The following is a 19,180-nucleotide window of genomic DNA, read 5'->3' on the forward strand; positions in this document are numbered from 1 at the left end:
TGAAAGGATTCCTCAGAGGGATCTTGCTCTTTCTCTCCTCTGCCTCTACACCTAGACTTTACATTACTGGTGACTGCATTCCTTATGCTGTGCTCCCCAACCCCATGACCATGTTAATATATGCTATTTTTAATAACAGAAAAAGAAATGGCTGGAGATAATGTAAACTCCTGATGTATCTTGAAATAACTTTTGCCTCCAGAGAGAGGGACAGTTCTTGGCAGACACTGATCAGACGGTACTTCTTTGATTTTGAAGTAGAGCATCAAAAAGGAATGAATAGGGGAGTTGGGGAAGGAGGAGTATAAAATTCACTGTCTTTCACTGACCCAGCCATTCCCAGGGCCATCGTGTAAGAAGGTGGAAGTCTAAGAAAAAAACAGAGTGAACAGGACCGGAAGCATGGGATCGAGGACGTACATAGATGGAAACGAATGTGTAATTTTCAGTTATGTCAAATTAGATTCTGATAACCGAAAAATATTTAATCCTGGGTTCATATTTCCATTCAAAATCCTCTTCTGTCTACTAAACCCCCATTCCAAAAATGCCTCTCCACTACCATATTCAACTTCCTAGGGGGATAGATTTATTTCTTTTCAGGGACTGAGGAACCGAATGTAATATCATAGCATTTTACGGCTCAGAGGCAACCTGATAGACTGTGGAACCAGTGTCCTTTGGCTGATTAGATGGAGTACAGCACAAGGGACTAGGGAGTGGGTTTAAAATCAAATAGAATTTTGCGTCTAGATTGAAAGTTATACTGTTTGCGTGCTCTTGGAATTTTCTCAACCTTTCTTCATCCCATTTCTCTCATTTGTAAAGTCATACAAGACACACCTCCAAAGGTTATATTTTTAATAATTGAGTTAGATAATGCTCCTAGTATATTTTAGCGTAGTGCCTGGTAAGTACTCTAAGTCTGTTCAACACATTGCAAACATGTTTACATTTTACCAGCTACATAAATAGATGCAAAACAGTATAGTATAAACACCGATGAAACAAAGTAATTTACATGTGTAGGATGTCACCTGAGCAGGACACCTACAAAGTAGACAGATCTTGGGACCATACTGAGCATGATTTTAAAGATTCAAGACATGCTGATCACAAATATTTTACAAGCATCTCTCACAGTGACAGGTAACTCATTTTTCACAGTCTCTTTATATTTGCCTTAACATTCAGTGGGAGAGGAGTTTTGTGAACACTATGCTTGCATGTGAGCGATGTTAATTCTCGCCTACACTCTCAGTATACTCTGCACGCTGCTGTCTTTATTCTTATCATTTTGTCTTATGCTTGTCTTATAAATGGCAATCCCTAGGGGATTGCCACCACTTGAGAACAAGACTAATATTTCATCTTTGTGTTTCTTGTATATAGGAGTAAGTTAAAGACAAATAAGAAGAAAGCAGTGACAATACTGAAGAATATCTGGTGTGAATGCTGGGGACCTTGTCTGGGCAACTTAGCAAAGAGATTCAGAGAGGAATCACTGAAGACCAGTTTTACCACCTTTACACTGCTGAAATCATAGGGCCATTTTATCACAATCCTCAATTGCAAGGACACTGCCTCATAGCTAATTATTCATAACTCATTTTAATATATGTTTTTCAATGAAACCTTAGAAATATTCCAGAAATGAGGAGAAGCAAAATTTGTAAACTGTTAAAATGTAATTATTTTCTGTATGTTGCACACAAACTTTCCATTTAAAGCCAAATAACCTGCTAGAAAACATAAGTTGCATCCAATTTAGCCAATTTTTTTCTCACTGTCGGTACAAAGGCTAATTTTGATCCTAACTTTTTAGATCATAGAAGAAAACCAGTGAAAAAAAATCCGATGACACTATGACAGCTCCCAGAAATGGCTCCACTGGGGTTTCGGACTTCTTTCTGAATTGTTTTGTCAGGTCGCCCAGCTGGCAGCTCTGGCTGTCTCTGCCCCTCAGCCTCCTCTTCCTTCTGGCCATGGGGGCTAACAGTATTCTCTTGATCACCATCCGACTGGAAGCCTCCCTGCACCAGCCCATGTACTACCTGCTCAGCTTTCTGTCTCTGTTAGACATGGTGCTCTGTCTGACCGTCATTCCCAAGGTCCTGGCCATCTTCTGGTTTGACCTCAGGCCCATCAGCTTTCATGGCTGCTTCTTTCAGATGTACATCATGAATTGCCTCTTGGCTATGGAGTCTTGCACATTCATGGTCATGGCCTATGACCGCTATGTGGCCATCTGCCATCCACTGAGATACCCGTCCATCATCACTGACCAATTTGTAGCCAAGGCTGCCATTTTTATTTTTGCCAGAAATGTCTTTATTACAATGCCCATCCCCATTCTCTCAGCACGACTTCGTTATTGTGACAGAACTGTCATTGAGAACTGTATCTGCGCCAATATGTCAGTCTCCAGGCTCTCCTGTGATGACGTCACCATCAATCGTATCTACCAGTTTGCTGCAGGCTGGACTCTGCTGGGATCTGACCTCATCCTCATCTTCTTCTCTTACACCTTCATACTTAGAGCTGTGCTGAGACTCAAGGCGGTGGGTGCCATGACCAAGGCCCTAAGCACATGTGGCTCCCACTTCATCCTTATTCTCTTCTTTAGTACCATCCTTCTGGTCTTCGTCCTCACTCACGTGGCTAAGAAAAAGGTCTCCCCTGATGTGCCAGTCTTGCTCAATGTCCTCCACCACATCATCCCTGCAGCTCTTAATCCCATCGTTTATGGAGTGCGAACCCAGGAGATCAAGCAAGGAATCCAGAGGTTGCTGAAGAAAGAATGGAAATAAGGACAACCGGACCTCTGAATTCCTAAAATAAAATGGCTTAAAAATCAGTTAATGAAAAATTGAGTTGAAGCTCATAGCTCAATAATGTAAGTTCAAGGAGAAAAGTAAGTTTATTTTCTGATACAGTTTCTGATTATAGCTCTCTTTTAAAAATTCAATGCTTTTCCCAAATGTCTGTCACTTCTGTGATTTTTAATGCTTATGATTCTATTTTGTCTAAAATGTAGCCACCAAAGAGGATCAATTCTATAGTAGAGAAGTAAGTTCTAATTAATACATAGTTACTATTTCTGTATATATAATTAAAAATAACTGCATATGTTTCCTTGCTTGCTTATTATTATTATTATTATTAGCTTAGTTACATAATGCAGTTGTGGAAAGACAACAGTATTTTCAATGTCACCCTGAATGATGACAAGTAACTAGTATCCATAAGCAAATCTCTTTCAGTTACCTCCAACCAGGACAATAACTTTTTTCTTCTAATCTTGATCAAGCAAAGCATTTGTCTCATTATGTGCAACTCTCAAAAGGGTAGAGCTCTTGTATGAATTTCTCACATGTGAAGAAATGAGATTTACTGGATTTAGGAGAAGGAATTATTATATAAAACCTCTTCTTCAATGTCTTCATTCTATTGTCTGTACTTGAAGTTTCACCTTCAGGATTCATGATGACTCAGTCTGCAATATGTATATAGGGCTCTGCTTCGGTGTACTAATATGTAACATCATCAGAAAATGTTCCAGTAATGACATTGAAATATACTAGGGCATGTTATTAATTCCAGAAAGACTTTCCAAGCAACTGCTCTGGTACAGGAACTTTGTATGAGCTCAAGGGTATGAAGATGCACAGAACAAATTTTCAATCATTGTTTTATAGTCTGTTTTATAGACTATATAGACTATAAAACAATCTAGACTATATAGACTATATAGACTATATAGACTTTATAGACTATATAGACTATAAAACAATCTAGACCCTATAATGTTGAAGAAATGTTTTCTTCTACAAAGAAAGAAGTAGAAATAAGTACTGAAAATGACTTGAAAATAAGAAAAAGCCTGAGATGATGAGTTAGAAGTTTTGCACTCTAGGTCTTGCACAACCACAAATAGGATGTGTGACATGGAACAAATTAGCAGCCTCACTGAGTTCTAGAGTCCTCATCTGTCACATGAAGACAGTGAACTAATTATTTTAAAACATATACCTAGTTCTAAGAGTCTATGAAACTATGTCCTACCTTAAGATAGGTATCACTCATGTTGAGTCTTTTTTTTCCGTATTTCTTCCCTTTAAGCATAGACATAGACACTTCTCACATTCCCTCATGACAGCTGAAAGTAAATGGGAAATTTGAATATTGTACCAGGATCACTTTCAAATACTACAATTTTTTATTTTGTTCACAGGTCAAAATCCAAGCTTTATTGAAAAATTATTTATACATTCACATCATTTACAGGTCCTAGCCTGCATTCACCTGCCTATAACAAACTATGGTCCTTCCTGTTGAGAAGGACCATATATGTTTTACCTATTGGTCCAATAGCCCGGAGGCCTCAATAGAGAAACCATCTCTCCCTGAGAAAGCTGAGTCATACTATTTGAGTCTTCATTGACATGTTCCCAGGATTACTGATAGGGGAACTATCAATTCCACTCGAGGAAGGTCCTACTCAATACAAAATTATGGGTCTTTGCCTTCTGACACCAAAGTGAAAATGTCTCAAAGTCCACTAACAGATCCCAAAGTCTAGGCCATTTAGCTTGAAATAAAATATTAGGTGAATCACTGATCTATTTAAGATATAGTCTTCCATGCTTTGTAAATTTCTTTAATTCTCCATCCAGTAATGAAAAAGAAATCAATCTTAAGCTTCTTCTGATGGTCTTTGGATTCACAACTGTTGAACTCCTATTATCATCTGCTTAAAAATGAAAATACATTTATATTATTCTAATAATAAACAATAATACTAGGTAAAAATTTTATTTACGTAATATGCTCTCTAAAATATAGACCAGTATGGCCAACTAAAATATCACTCTTGTAAATGTTACTATTTTAGAAGGTCTTAATTCAACATATTTATAACTAAATAGCAATGAGAAAGATTCTTAAAATAAAATAGGATCTACTTCTAAAGCAAATTTAATCAACTGCTATTATAAAATTGATAATGCTTGCAACCTCTAAATGATATTTTCCAACAGCTTTCCATCAATACTCTAAAAATTATGAGATCTGCTAGTGACTCACATCAACTTACCTCAAAGCAAACACAGATTTTTCAACAAAATGGCAGAATGAAACAGATGAAATGGCTTCCCAGAACTAAGGAATTTATCACAAGCTATTTCTATTCAAAGAGAGTCTTGAAATTTTTAATGTTATTTAAAACTCTGCATTTTTTGTCTACTATAATTTTTTTAATGTGGGAAGAGAAATTCTGGCTTGCTTTAAAAATGTATGTCCAATTTCTATGTGAAAAACACAATAGAGAACAACAATGACTGTCTCCCACTCGAGATAGGTGATATGAATTAAGATTTTCTTCAGCTACTGATGTCAAACTCAGGAAAATGAATTTAAAAAGCAAGTTAATTGGATAAAAACTTTACTCTAAAAAATCAACCATAATAATAAATAAAATTTCTCTTAAAAGGAAGCCAAGGGAGTTAGGGTGGATTCTCTGCACTAAAATAATAAGAAAGCAGAGCATATAATATTTGAAAACAAAGTGAAAAGATTAAAGTGGTAGAAGTCTTATTGATTAATTTCATGCATGTCAAAAAGACCCAGAGTCCTGCAATGACAGGACTGAGGCTGAAGATGAGCCATAAATAAATCTAGGAAAATGTTATCCTTAATTAGTTTTTATTAGTGAATAATAAGAAATATTAACAATAGGGTAAGCAATGGTTGTTCATGTTGAGTTTATCAGAAAGAAACAATTATAACATATTTTTATCTTAAGTTTAAATCTTACCTTAAACATATTTTCACAATTTCATATATCAGCATTTGAAATGAGCTGATTTTAATTTTTTTTAAAAAAGTTTAAGGCATAAGAGATACAGAATGCTTTACAGACTAACATTCAAAAGGAAACACAAATAGTAAATCCGGCCCTCTGAACCATGAGACAATTATCCAGATAATGTTAACATGAAGGATTTGTTGGTAATCTTAATATTACTAGGTAGATGCATCAGACTGATATCTTAGGGGACATTTCAGCTGACACTGAAGATTGATCTGAAAATATATTTCAGAATGCCTTCAGAGCATGGCAGTGGCCTTACATACTGAAATTTGTGACCAATTTTTTAAAAATATAATATGTATTCAACACCTGATATGTGCGGGATACATCAAAATCTAGAATTTAAGGATAGGGACATAAGTAAAAAAGACAAGATCAAGGTACATTTCAAGGTACAAGATCAATCATTAAATATGTAAATTAATAAATAAGAAAAAAAAGAATGGTATAATGTGTTAGAATGATCTGAAGTAGGAGAAGAAAGCCATTTTGGTTGTAATTATTAAGGAGGTACTCTCTGTAGAGGTGACTTTTGACTTATGCATGTTGAGAAGTTAACCATTTGAACATATAGGATAAAACTCTTGCAATCAGATGGAACAATAAATACAGAGGCCTAAGCTGAGAACAAGCAGAAGGCCAAGAAGTAGTGGCCATTCCAGCGGTGAGTGGGATACAGCCATGGGAGGTTAAGGCAGAAGTCCAGAGCAGTGGTCACTGGGGAGATCTGACTGTAGGTAGCATAACCTCTGGTTCCAAACAAAGAATTGGCTATGAGAAGGTGACTATCATCCTAGAACCGGCAGAAGACTGAAGGTTAATGTAAAATAATAGAATGGGAATGGATTAGAACTAAAGCAAGAACCCAATCTTAAAAACCAGAGACATACAAAAGAAGAAGTTGGGGTTTAAAGGCCATATCCTACCCTTGTAATGTTACTAGAGAGGGAATGATACAATGCAGAGACATTACATCTTGGGCAAGTTAATTGGAATCATGCTCAACACTAAAGCATTCTCTTCAAATATTGATTGATTGCATAATTTCATCCTCATTATCCCTAAGCTGGATGCCGCTGGAGGCAGATCTGAGCCAAAAGGCAGAAGATCATTGAATCTGGCTGGGGTAGCTGTAAATAAAAGAGACCTAAAACAATTACCTTCCCCATATACTCTATAGATTTTTTTCTTGTGATTAGAACTTTCAAGATCTACTCTCCTCACAACTATAAAATATGCAATATGGTATTAATAACTATAGTTCCTATGCTGTACATTTCATCTCCAGAACTTATTTAGTTTATAATTGGAAGTTTGTATCTTTTGACACTCTATACCTATTTTGCCCACCCCCAAGTTCTGCCTCTGGCAACCATCAATCTAATCTGTTATTTGTATCTGTAAGTTGCGTTTTTGTTTTGTTTTGTTTCGTTTTAGATTCTACATGTAAGATCATGTAGTATTTGTCTTTCTCTGTCTGACTTACTTCACTTAACATAATACCCACAAAGTCCATCCATAATGGCAAGATTTCATTTTTTTTTATTTAGCTGAATGTTATTCCATTGTATAGATACCACAATTTCTTCATCCATTAACCATCGATGGATACTTAGATTGTTTCCATATTTTGGCTATTGCAATAATGCTGTAATGTACATGGAAGTGAAGATATCTTTTTGAGCTAGTGCTTTGTTTTCTTTAGATAAATTCCCAGAAGTGTAATTGCTGGATATTCATCTGAAGAAAACAAAACTATTTAACTTTTAGCTTTTTGAAGAACCTCCATATTGTTTTCTAGAGTGGTTGTTCCAATTCACATTCCCACCAACAGCGCATAAGAGTTCCCTTTTCTCCGCATCCTTACCAACACTTTATTTCTTATCTTTTTGATTAATAGCCATTGTAACACGTGTGAGGTGATATCTAATTGTGGTTTTGATTTGCATTTCTTTAAAGATTAGCTATGTTGGGCACCTTTTCTTGTACTCGTTGGCCATCTGTATGTCTTCTTCAGAAAAAGATCTATTAGATGCCCATTTTATAATCAGATTATTTGAGTTTTGCTATTGAGTTATATGAGTACATTTTATATTTTTATATTAAACCCTTCCAATTCTATGGGCTGCCTTTACATTTTGTTGATGGTTTCCTTTGCTGTTCAGAAGCTTTTTAGTTTGATGTAGTTCTGCTTGTTTATTATTGCTTTTGTTTCAAATCCAAAAATGTATTGCCAAAACCAATGTCAAGGAACTTATCACCTATGTTTTTGCGTCTTTTTAAATGTTATTTTAAAGTTGTATCCTTTATTTTGAATGTAAGAAGTCCATTACCCTGTTAACTTATGTTAATGAATGCTTTTATTTTTATAAAGAATGCATACCTTTTTTTAATGTTTAATGTGTTTAATGTTAAACCAACACATGGAATTTCATCAACAAACAGTACTGTATTTGGATCCAGACTCCATAATCCAGATGTCACATAGTAGAGCTAAAAGTTTTGAGAAAGTCAAAAGTCATTTATTAATTAATTTAAAAGCACTCACCATTGTGCCAGGCACAATGGTAGAGGTTGAAGATAAAGAAAAATTCAATGCAGTTTCTGACCTTAATGAGATCACAGTCTACGGGGAGTGAGGAACAATTAGGGATCTGAAGTAACTAACATTTGAACAAGTTTCTTGAACAAAGGAATAGAAACGAGAGGATAATTCATCAACTTCGCACCACATGTCTAACTGGGATTTAAATACTATCTATACCTTTATGATTCAAACTTCTGTCTCTAGCTTGGCCCTGACCCCTAAACAGTGCCATATGTCCAGTCACTTGCTTTTCCTTCTTTGTTTGGATATTTAATAGTTATTGCAATAATACAGCCATTTGGGGGAGTTTGGGATAGAAATTGAGTTCAGTGTCTAAAGCCAAACTTCTGATATCACATATAAAACTAGATTCTCAGTTATTAGCAATTACACTTTTCTAATTGCCCCTGGGAAAAAAGCTTTGGAATGTCCTTTACTCCTCTCCACCTTTTATGTCCTATGCATGGACTCCCAGCAAATCTTGTGCCCCATAACTTCAATTTTCACTCACCTCCTTATTATAAGCCATTATCACTTTTCATCTAGATTATTGAAATAAAGTCTTCATTGTTTTTCTCAATCCTACCTATGCATTTTCTATTTAAAGTGATGTCTTATCCCTGCGCTATGAATTAAATGTAAGAGGCACTTCAAATGTAAAACCTAAGAAGTATATGGAAGTATTAAATACTTATTTAATGAATGAGTAATTGAAGGATCATGATGGCAAGGGGTCAGAATGAAGGAGATAATGAATACCTAAACATGGGTTCAGTTAGGATTTGAGGAGGGGGTAGTCATGGTAACTATCATGATAGTGGTTGAGGAAGGTTTAAGTTCAAGATGAGAGTAGCAGCATGGATGTCATATTGTGTCTCTTGTGGTATTCAAATGAAACCATCACTAAAACATGCCCAGGCTTCCATAATCACTGATCTTTGACTCACACCGCTCAATAGTGGTCCTTGAATAGCTTAATAATTCCTTGCTTGATTTCTTGGGTTCGTACTCCATAAACTATGGGATTTAGGGCTGGTGGGATGAGATGATGCAACACATTGAGAAGAATGGGCACCTCTAAGGGCACCTTTTTTTCTGCTTTGTTTGTGAAAATGAAGACTAGTAGCAATGTATAGAAGAAAAGTATGAGAATGAGATGGGAACCACAAGTACTCAAGGCCTTGGTGGCTGCACTCCCTGCCTGCAGATGCAGAACAGCTCTCAAGATGAAACAGTAAGATAGCAAAATGAGTATCAAATCAGAACCTAGTAGGCACCAAACACTCACAAACTGATAAAGCTTATTTAGACGAATATCCCCACAAGAGAGCTTTGCCACAGAAATGTTGGCACAGATACAGTTCTCTACCACATTGCTGGCACAGTAGTTGAGCCTGGCAGCCAGAACTGGTGTGGGCAGTGTGGCCAGAAAATTTCGGAAGACAATGAAGATGACTGAATAAATGACAAACTGTTCATTGATGATGGACGGGTAGCGCAGTGGGTGGCAGATGGCCACATAGCGGTCATAGGCCATGACCAGAAAGGTGGAAGACTCCATGGGAAGGAATGTATTCATGATGAACATCTGTAGGAAGCAGCCTGAAAAGCTGATGGGCTTCATGTTGAACCAGAAAATAAGCAGGACCTGCCAAAATCATTACTCTCAAAAACTGTATCCATTCCCACCCTAGGGTACCTAACCCTGGGAAACCCTCATATGGCTTCAACCACCCATATCCCCAAACCACAGCCTCCAAATCCCAGCTAGGACAGTTTCTTAATTTCAAACACCTTCTATGTGCATCTCAATTTTCAGAGCCTCATTTGTATCAATTTCTCTTCATCTATAGGCCACATTTTTTGTTTAAAAATGTTTACTTCTAGTCTGTCTTCTCTTGATCTCCAGAGTTCTTACTCCAACTCTGGCTGGACACATCTGCCCACCTAAATATATCGCAAAGACATCGAGCCCAGTTAAGTCCAATATTTATATGTAAAAACCCTCCAACCTTTCCAAACTCATAAGAAACCTCTTCCAATTATACTTCCTATATCAATATATGACATAACCATACATCTAGTCACATTTTAGAAAGTAAATTCTAGAGCTTTTAGATCTAAGAATGGAGTAATTCATAGTCAAAGAGAATCTCCCTAGAAGTAAAAAGAAGGGCAAAACTTGAAATATCACTTGCTTAGACACTGAGAGAAGGCCTGACAGTTGGGAAAGAATGAATCCTTAAAAAAACATGGGCATTAAAAATGAGAGAGGACTGTGATATCACAGTCTGGGAGCTGTGATAGACCTAATGTGATGGTGCAGGCTACTCACTGAGGATTTTCCTTCAAGGGTGGGAGGATTTACAGCAGAAAAAAAGTACTGGTTAGAGAAAGATGACTGAGTGCCTGAGAGTTTATTTAAAGAGGGACTGACCTTGGGGATTACTGTGAGGCAGAGGATGACATCCAGAATGGATAGGACAACAAGAAGGTAGTACATGGGCTCATGCAAAGATGCCTCCTGCCAGATGGCAAGTAATAACACAAAGTTGGCCCCAAGGGCCAAAATCAAGAGGGGTGCCAGGACTACAGATAGCCAATGCTGTGTGTCCTGCATTCCTGGAAAGCAGATCATCAGGAATTCAGTCACCTGGGTACTTATGTTGTTGAGAGAGTTGTTGAGATATAATACCATGACTGGTTGGTGATCCTGGAACTAGCTGAAAGAAAAGAGACATGAATTTATGGCTTGATTGTTTTATGAATAAGTTCCTACCCAATTTATCTGCCCTCATTCTAGGCTCTGAAGTTTCTCCACAATTCTCTTGGCATAGAACGTGTCTAATTTAAATTAGATCATATCACTCCTTGTTAAAACAATTTCCTTAGCATTCATAACTTCATAAATAAATGATAACTCCCTTCACATGAATATCTTCTAACTCCATACACAAAGACCCAGCTACCTATAGAACATACTTTGCTTTGCCTCATCTGTTTTCCCATTTGTCATATCTTTCTTAAAGAATTAACTCTCTTGCCCTTAGATAACTAACTTCTGCCTGTCCCATTTTATCTGCCAAGAGTTACACCTCTTAGAAAATTTTTCTTGTTACTCTTTTTACATGCATAGTTAGATACTTCTTCTTTCCACTGTTTCTCTATGATCCTTAAATATCCCAATCATGTAACTATTAAAGTATTAATAAAACTTTCCTATACTCATTGATGTTTCCTATTTATTTTCCAAAATGTCTGTGTTTCATCTGCCAACATTGGGATCTTATCTTTTTATTATAGCACAGAGAAGAAACAATGCACCTGGTGACATAATAGGCACTCTATAAGTACAGTTCAGATATATAAGACCGATAGATTGTTAAAAGTATTATGATGCCCTTGACTAAATTAATTTAGCTTTTCCATATCTTGCTCTACTATAAATCTCCAGCATTCTTGCTTAATGCTCAGTAAAAAGTTGAACAAAGCAGCATCGGATAAAAAAGAATTTACTCTTAAGGAAAAAAAGCAAGTGATTAGAACAATAAATAAGAAAGATACCTGTGTACTGTCTTATTTGCATTTGCATATGTACTTGGTAAATAACTACATAAAAAAAAGGAACCCACTCTGCATTTCCCTGGAATAGGAGGGGAAAAAAGGAAATGAGGGTTCTAAGAAAATAATTGTAGGAATACTTAAACATGCCCCGGGATATAATGCTACACAGACTGAAGCTTCAGTTCTCTTTGAATATCTTCTTAACCATCTAGGATCCTGCTGGTGAAGAAGGTGCCAGGTTCTGCTGTGCTCTCCTCTGAAGCAGAGCAACAATCATCTCTTATGGATGGATTTTTGAGCATGATGTTGGGGCACCTCTGGGCACAAAAATAACCCCCCAGTCAAGGTGTACAGTTGTTTATTTATTTTTCTAGAATATATAACATGGGCTCCTTATCAGGATTTTCTTTTATCCAGACCAGTGGTTCTCAAATGTAAGAATGCAACAAATCACTTGGAATTCTTATGGAAACACAGATCGCTGAACCCAGCTCTGTTACCAAATATGTAGGTCTAGAGGGAAGCCCAAGAATTTGAAACATTTCTAACAAATTCCCAGGTAATGCTGATGTTGCTTTTCCAAGACCAATACTTTGAGAATGACAGTTACATCCAACTGTAATAACAGACCTAACCAGTGATTTGACTAACTCAAGCCAAGACTGCTGCCTTCGTTCAGACAGCCCTAGCCACAGTTCTGCTCAGTTTCAGACATCAAATTGCTTCTCCCATGATCTGTAGTTATTTAAGAAAAATTATGGTCAATCTCTGGTCTCCCAGTTTGAAAGTTTTCTTCTACCCATGAACTCTCTGGGAACTTGGTAGATTCCTTTTTCATGATTTTATCTCTCTACCTGATCCATAGTTTTTAGCCACCTCTCCTTAGAGTTCATTAAAGTCAAGGTACTAATTATAGAAGGAATACTCTCCAGTCAGCCTTCCTGACAGAGACAGACCTGAGCTGACTTTCTGTGAGCTCAGCTGACCCACACTTCAACAGGCTCATGCTCTTCTGACATCACTGATCTTCAGGGTCTTCACAAACTAACATCTAAGGGTGCAATAACATTCTCGAAAATAAGCAAAGAATTAAGTCAAGGACCAAGCTCAAAGGTGCTTGGCTTTCCAAAGGACTGTTTTCAAAAATACTTACAGTGAAAGTCTGCTCCAAACAGCAGTTTCACCATTCAGCTGCTTTCAGGCAAATGTATAACTCCTCAATTTCTCACTGGCCTTCTACTTGTGGCTTTAGCCCCTGGACAACTTTATTAAGATGCCGTCTATAAAAGCCATTCCCTTGTGGCTGAAAACATGAAGAGTCAGTTTGGGAATCCTACTCCTATGGGCTCTGGCTTCCCTGCAGATACATACACACTTCCATTCTAAAAAAACAGATTATTCCTCTAAACTTAGATGAAGTGAAAGAGAGGTGATCAGCTTATAGTTTCTCTTGAGATGTCTGAAAATTACATAAACCGAGATGTATTATTTGTAATGGAAACAAATATCACTTGAGGACTTGGAAGATGTATGTAAAAGATCCTTTAAGGAGACAAATGTCATTAGATTTATGGAATGATGTCATCTTACATATTAGCTTCATTCTAGAAAAATTGTTTCTAAAATAAGTATTTTATGATGATTTATTTTATCATTAATTTTTAATAAGTTTTAAAAATATCTTCACACAAGAAAACTATGTCACTTAAAAAAAAAACAAGTATATGGAATCCTGAACACTCTTTTAAAGACCCTTTAAAGGGTATCAAATACAAGGTAACACAAGAAGACTAGACTAGACTTTGGGTGGTAAGCACACATGTATTATAAAGTTATACACCTGAAATTTATATAACATTATTAACTAATGTTATGCTAATAATGTTTTTTAAAAAAGAAATAACATTTTATGAAGATATAAAATTTCTCAAAAAATAAATTATTCTGAATGAATTATTTATTAAAAATAAATCTATTTTATATTATAATAGTTTATTTTTAATAGTTTGTTCAGACTAATTAACTTTGTTATAGAATTATCTATTGCACTGCTATGTAAATGGTGAAAGTTTTATTGGATGGTATATTATACTAATAAAAATCCTAATGATCTAAAGTAAAATAATTACAAAATTATTTAAAGTACATACATTTAATTAGACTGTAGTAAGTAAAGTTTACAAATTTTTATTCTAGTATTATCACCAAAATAATAGTAAAAAAATATTACATAAAAATTGAATTAATCCAAAATAAAACAAGGAAGTAGAAAGAAGAAATATAAAATAGATGAGTTAAACATACAAATAATAAGATGGTAGCTATAAAGCAATCAGTAATAGCATTATGTAAATAGGCCAAGTATTCTAAGTAAAAGACTAAGACTACGAGATTGAATACATTCATGTTGATTACAAAAGACACACTTTAAATATAAACACCCAGAATGACTGAAAACCAAAGAATGGGGAAAAAATATATGTTGGAAATACTAACCAAAGAATATTAGGTAGCTATACTAATCTGATTAATGCAAGCACGAAGGCAGGAAGCATGACTAGAGATAGAGGCAGTTTATAATGATGAAATAGTCTTAAAGAATTTTAGAGCAATCAAGTCTGCATGCTCTTAAATGGAACGCGAGTAAAACTATTAAAGCTAGTACTGGAATTTTAATTCACCAGAAAGTGTTTCCAGGACACTTTTGTCCAGGACAAAAATATAGAGAAGTGAGAGAAACTTTTAAAAAATCTTAAATAGAAGCAGGAGTTTTCTCTCTCAGGCGCTACAAGATACTTCCTTGTCATTAGAGGAATTTCAGCAAATTTTGGATGTCTATTTACCAAATATTCTTTAGTGGGAATTCTAAGAGGACAGGAGACATGAAGACTTAAAGTCTCTATCAATGTGAAATTCTATGTATCAAGAAATAAACAAAAAGTGATGGCCAATGTGGAGAATCTACCAAGTATTTGTACTTCAAGAAGTAGATTATAGAGAATTTAAAACTTTCTAATTTTTAAAAAGTGAAATAACTATAGTAGTGTAACAAATTGTAGAACTATGTATAGTGAGTCTATGGGCACATGTCCCTCACTGTCTGACCTGAGAGCTTTTCTTTCTTTTCTTTTCTTTTTTCTGTTCTCTGTTCATGGACAGCCTATAATCTTTCATTAGAAGAGCTAAAATCAGTACTTTTAGTCTGAATCTATTTCAACTAGTCTGTTAGCCAACTGCAAACATCTGAAATGGGGTAGCAGGACTAAGATTTCAATAAATGACTTAAAAGAATGAGGAACAACTGAAGGTGCCACAACAAAACACTATGATCTTCAAATAAAGAAAGAGTTTTATAAGGGAGTGATGCACCGTAATCAAGAAATTGCAATGGGGACTGAGAATGACACATAAGGCAAGGACTCTCTGAAGTGCATAGTGTATAAAATAATACAGATCATTATCTGAAGACATTTAAGAATGCAGTGAGCATAGAAAAATAATGAAAGGAATTTCCATGTATAAGTTATTAGCACGTTTTAGGCTCTGGTTGAAAACTTTTCATCAATTAGGTCATCCAACACTCTGGTAAATCATATAATAAAAGGGCAATTATCACTCTTTTTAAATAAGAAAACTAGAGCTCAGTTGGTGAATTAAAAGTTGCACATCTAGCCAGTGGCCAAATTGGTGTGCCTGGGAGTTAAATAAAAGTCATCCTTATCTTATTCCAAGATAAGCACTCTTAAGTTCTATGTTATATAAATTCACATTGAACTGTGACTTATGCAAGTCTTTTTGTAAAGTGTTTTGGAGAATACAGTATATTAACAATTTGATCTTTTCCCTAAGAAGTTTACAGGGGAAATAAAAAACAAGCAGTATGTGTATCAGTTATTCACTTTTATTCAACCCAAAAAAGCTACCATATGTAAAGAATTGTATTAGTAGCTCTAAAGTATGTAAAGTTAAGAAGATGAATAAAACTCTTCACCAGACTCAGAGTATTTTATAATCTAGCATCAGAGGGAGATATACACATGGCTCAAGATAGACTAATTCTCTGAGGGGAAAAAATGGCATAGATGATAGAGGTTTTGTTCATCCCTCTTGAAACCAAATCAAAGTTGTGACAGAAACATGGAGCAAACAGCAAGCAAAGTTGCCTGGTTTCAGATGAACAGAAGCACTGCAACTAGGGAGAAAAATAAGAAATCACCCTGCAATAGTAGAAGGTAGGAGGGGGCGAAGATGTGAGGCTGCCTGGTTCCTAGCAGCTGAGTGGGACAGAAGCTGTGGCAGCTGTAGATGCCTCTTAAAGGTGCAATGTCTGCGAGTGAACTCTCATGGTGATGGCCCTGCTCTCTCTGAGCACCAGCTCCAGGTTGGCTGCTAGAGGTTACTGGGGACTCACAGGGGGACACTGAGTTGTCAGAGCAAGAGACGGAGGCGAGGCTCTCTCCTGGGAAGAAGTGCTGGTAGTATCCATTGTTCCTCTGTTGAGCCCTCCCTACTTCCAGTGTGTGGATTCAGCACAGTCATAGCTGAGATGTCATCAAACTGGATAATAGAGGTCGCTCTGTCTAGAGGATTCCCTGAAACACTGTCTCCCCCAACTCACAGCCACATCCAAGCCACATCCAGTTGTGTCCTCAGTGAGTTTGGTGCTCCTCACTGAGCCAACTCCAAGACTCACACTGGTGGCAATTGGCCTTGGATTCTAGTATGGCCTCTTGAGGCAACTATAAGCACAGCATCTGTGGATTGCTTGTTGAATCGTAACAGGTGGCCTCAAAGTGACACAGGCTGGGCCTAACTTGGCCTGCAGCTGAACATTTCAGGATTGTGCCACTGGACACCTACTACACCAGCCATGCCAAGAAGACCAAGAGACTTAGGAACTTTGCTTAGTACAAGAAACAGACAGAGAAAGGCAGCCAAAATGGGAAGACAAAGAAGCAGAAACCATACAAGTGAACAGAACAGAGATCCAGGAATAATAGAGTCAAGCAATCTAATAGAGGCAGAGTTCAAAACACTGGTTATAAAGATGCTCAGTGAACTCAGTGAAAGAACTCAGTGAGAACTTTAACAAAGAGATAAAAAACATAAAAGTGGAACTGGAAATTATAAAAGGGAACCAGTCATAAATAAAGAACACATTATTTAAGATGAAGAGTATATTAGAGGGAAACAACAGAGTGGATAAAGAAGAGGATCAAACCACCGATATAGAGGATGGGGAAGCCAAGGACACTCAATTAGAATAGCAAGAAAAAAGAAGCCAAGACTATAATAATAATTTAAGGAGCCTATGGGACACAATTAAATGTAAAAATATCCATGTCGTAGGGGAACCAGAAGGAAAACACGTTGAAAAGCTATTTGAAGAAATAATGATGGAAAACTTTCCTCACCTGGTGAAGGAAATAGACATACTACCCCAGGAAGCTCAGAGAGTTCCAAGAAAGAGAAACCAAAAGAGGCCCATACCAAGAAACATCATAGTTAAAATGCCAAAGGTTAAATACAAAGAGAGAACCTCAAAAGTAGCAAGAGAAAGCAGTTAGTTACCTACAAGGGAGCACCTGTAAGACTTGCAGCTGATTTCTCAAAAGAAACTAAGCAGGACACAAGGGTTTAGCACAAAATATTTGATGTGATGAAAACCCAGGATCTACAACCAAGAATACTTTATCCAGCAAAGCTATCATTTAGAGTCAAAGGACAGATATAGAGTTTCCAGACAAAAATGAGATAAAGGAATTTATCAACACCAAGCCAGTATTACAGGAAATTTTGGAGAGACTTCTTTAAGAAGAAAAAAACATGTATCAAAAACATGAGTAAAGAAGGGTAATAACTACATTCCTATCAACAAGTACCTCAGATGGAAAAGAATTAAGTGCTCCAACCAAAAGATACAGTGGCTGAATGAATAAGAAAACAAGACCCCTACATAAGCTGCCTACAAGAGACTCACTTCAGATTAAAAGACACACACAGACTAAAAAGAAGGGGATAGAAAAAGGTATTGCCTTGATGGACCTGAAGGGTATTGCGCTAAATGAAATAAGTCAGATAGAGAAAGAAAAAGTATCATGATTTCACGTACGTGTAGAATCTAAAGAACAAAATAACAACAACGAAAATGGAAATAAACTCATAGATGCAGAGAATATTTTGAGGACTACTAGATGGGGATGTGAGGGGAGGATGGCAAAAAAGGGCAAAGGGATTAAGTACAAATGGATAATTATAAAACAGACATAGAGATATAAAGTGTGCCATAAGGAAAATAGTTAGTTATGTTTTAATAAATATGTAAGGGGGAAAGGGGTACTAACTAGATTTAGTAGAGTGATCACTTTGTGAGTTATATAGATCTCTAATCACGATGCTGTACAACTGAAACTAATATATTATTGTATGCCAACTATAATTGAAAAAATCATTGAATTTTACAATGTAAATATGAGCAACCAATTGTCTATTATATTTCAATGAAGCTGGAAAAAATAAAAATAAAAATAAGAGATTAATTCCATTGCAGTCATTAAAGGAAGATATTGTGGAGCAGGTAGAGTTTAAAATAAGACTTCTAGAATGGGCATAGTTTGTCAAATAAAAGCAATGGTGTTGGTTTTTTTATGTGGAAGAAGATTCTTGATCATAGACTTTAATAAAAAATACTGGAGGACACAAACTGAAAATAATGAGCTAGGAGCAACTGGAATGTTGGGTGAATAGAAGAGTGAGAAGCTTTGTGCTTTGGTTAGGATCAGTTTTTGGAGTTGTAAAACAGAGAAGAGAGGGTAGAGCAAAGCTATTACTTCGATATAAGAAAAGATTATAGAAATGATGTTATTTTACAAGTCTCCTAAGAATGGCTAACTTCATCACAGATCAGCTATATTAGAAGACATTCTTAAATGACTGATATATGAAGTTCTCAGTATCCAAAAAGGGGCTTAGTTACCAATGTAAATTAATCTCAGGAAATGCTAGCCAATATCTGAATCTCCACCATTTTCAGGGCATGATCAAGAAGGGAAATGCAAAGAGTGAAACATACTTATCATTGTTCAAATAACCTACTAATTCAAAGGCCTGGATCCTATAGGGAGCTATGATGGCATCAGCACAGAGTATAAGGATTG

The 19,180-nt window shown here is 36.2% G+C and overlaps 2 protein-coding genes across 2 annotated transcripts; one reads left to right on the forward strand and one right to left on the reverse strand.

Annotated features, from left to right (window-relative positions):
- Positions 1 to 1,865: 1,865 nt before the first annotated feature.
- Positions 1,866 to 2,810, forward strand: LOC102883736 (olfactory receptor 56A3). The gene has a single exon (XM_006915718.1). It carries the CDS (start codon positions 1,866 to 1,868, stop codon positions 2,808 to 2,810), a length of 945 nt encoding a protein of 314 aa, XP_006915780.1.
- Positions 2,811 to 9,411: 6,601 nt separating this feature from the next.
- Positions 9,412 to 11,157, reverse strand: LOC102883995 (olfactory receptor 56A4-like). The gene is made up of 2 exons (XM_006915719.1): positions 10,897 to 11,157; positions 9,412 to 10,107 (listed from the first exon to the last, which is right to left on the reverse strand). The coding sequence occupies exons 1-2, from the start codon at positions 11,155 to 11,157 to the stop codon at positions 9,412 to 9,414; spliced, it is 957 nt and encodes a 318-aa protein (XP_006915781.1).
- Between the last annotated feature and the right edge of the window lie 8,023 nt (positions 11,158 to 19,180).

This window comes from Pteropus alecto, unplaced genomic scaffold (genome assembly GCF_000325575.1).
Source record: "Pteropus alecto unplaced genomic scaffold, ASM32557v1 scaffold395, whole genome shotgun sequence".
Classification (NCBI taxonomy): Eukaryota; Metazoa; Chordata; class Mammalia; order Chiroptera; family Pteropodidae; genus Pteropus; species Pteropus alecto.

Bases quoted from the DNA above. Each gene is read 5' to 3' on its own strand.
- LOC102883736 (XM_006915718.1), top strand. From the start codon at position 1,866: ATGACAGCTCCCAGAAATGGCTCCACTGGGGTTTCGGACTTCTTTCTG.
- LOC102883995 (XM_006915719.1), bottom strand. From the start codon at position 11,157: ATGGTATTATATCTCAACAACTCTCTCAACAACATAAGTACCCAGGTG. The intron at 10,108-10,896 runs GTCAGTCCCTCT...TGATTTTGGCAG, and splicing joins GCCTCACAGTAATCCCCAAG to GTCCTGCTTATTTTCTGGTT.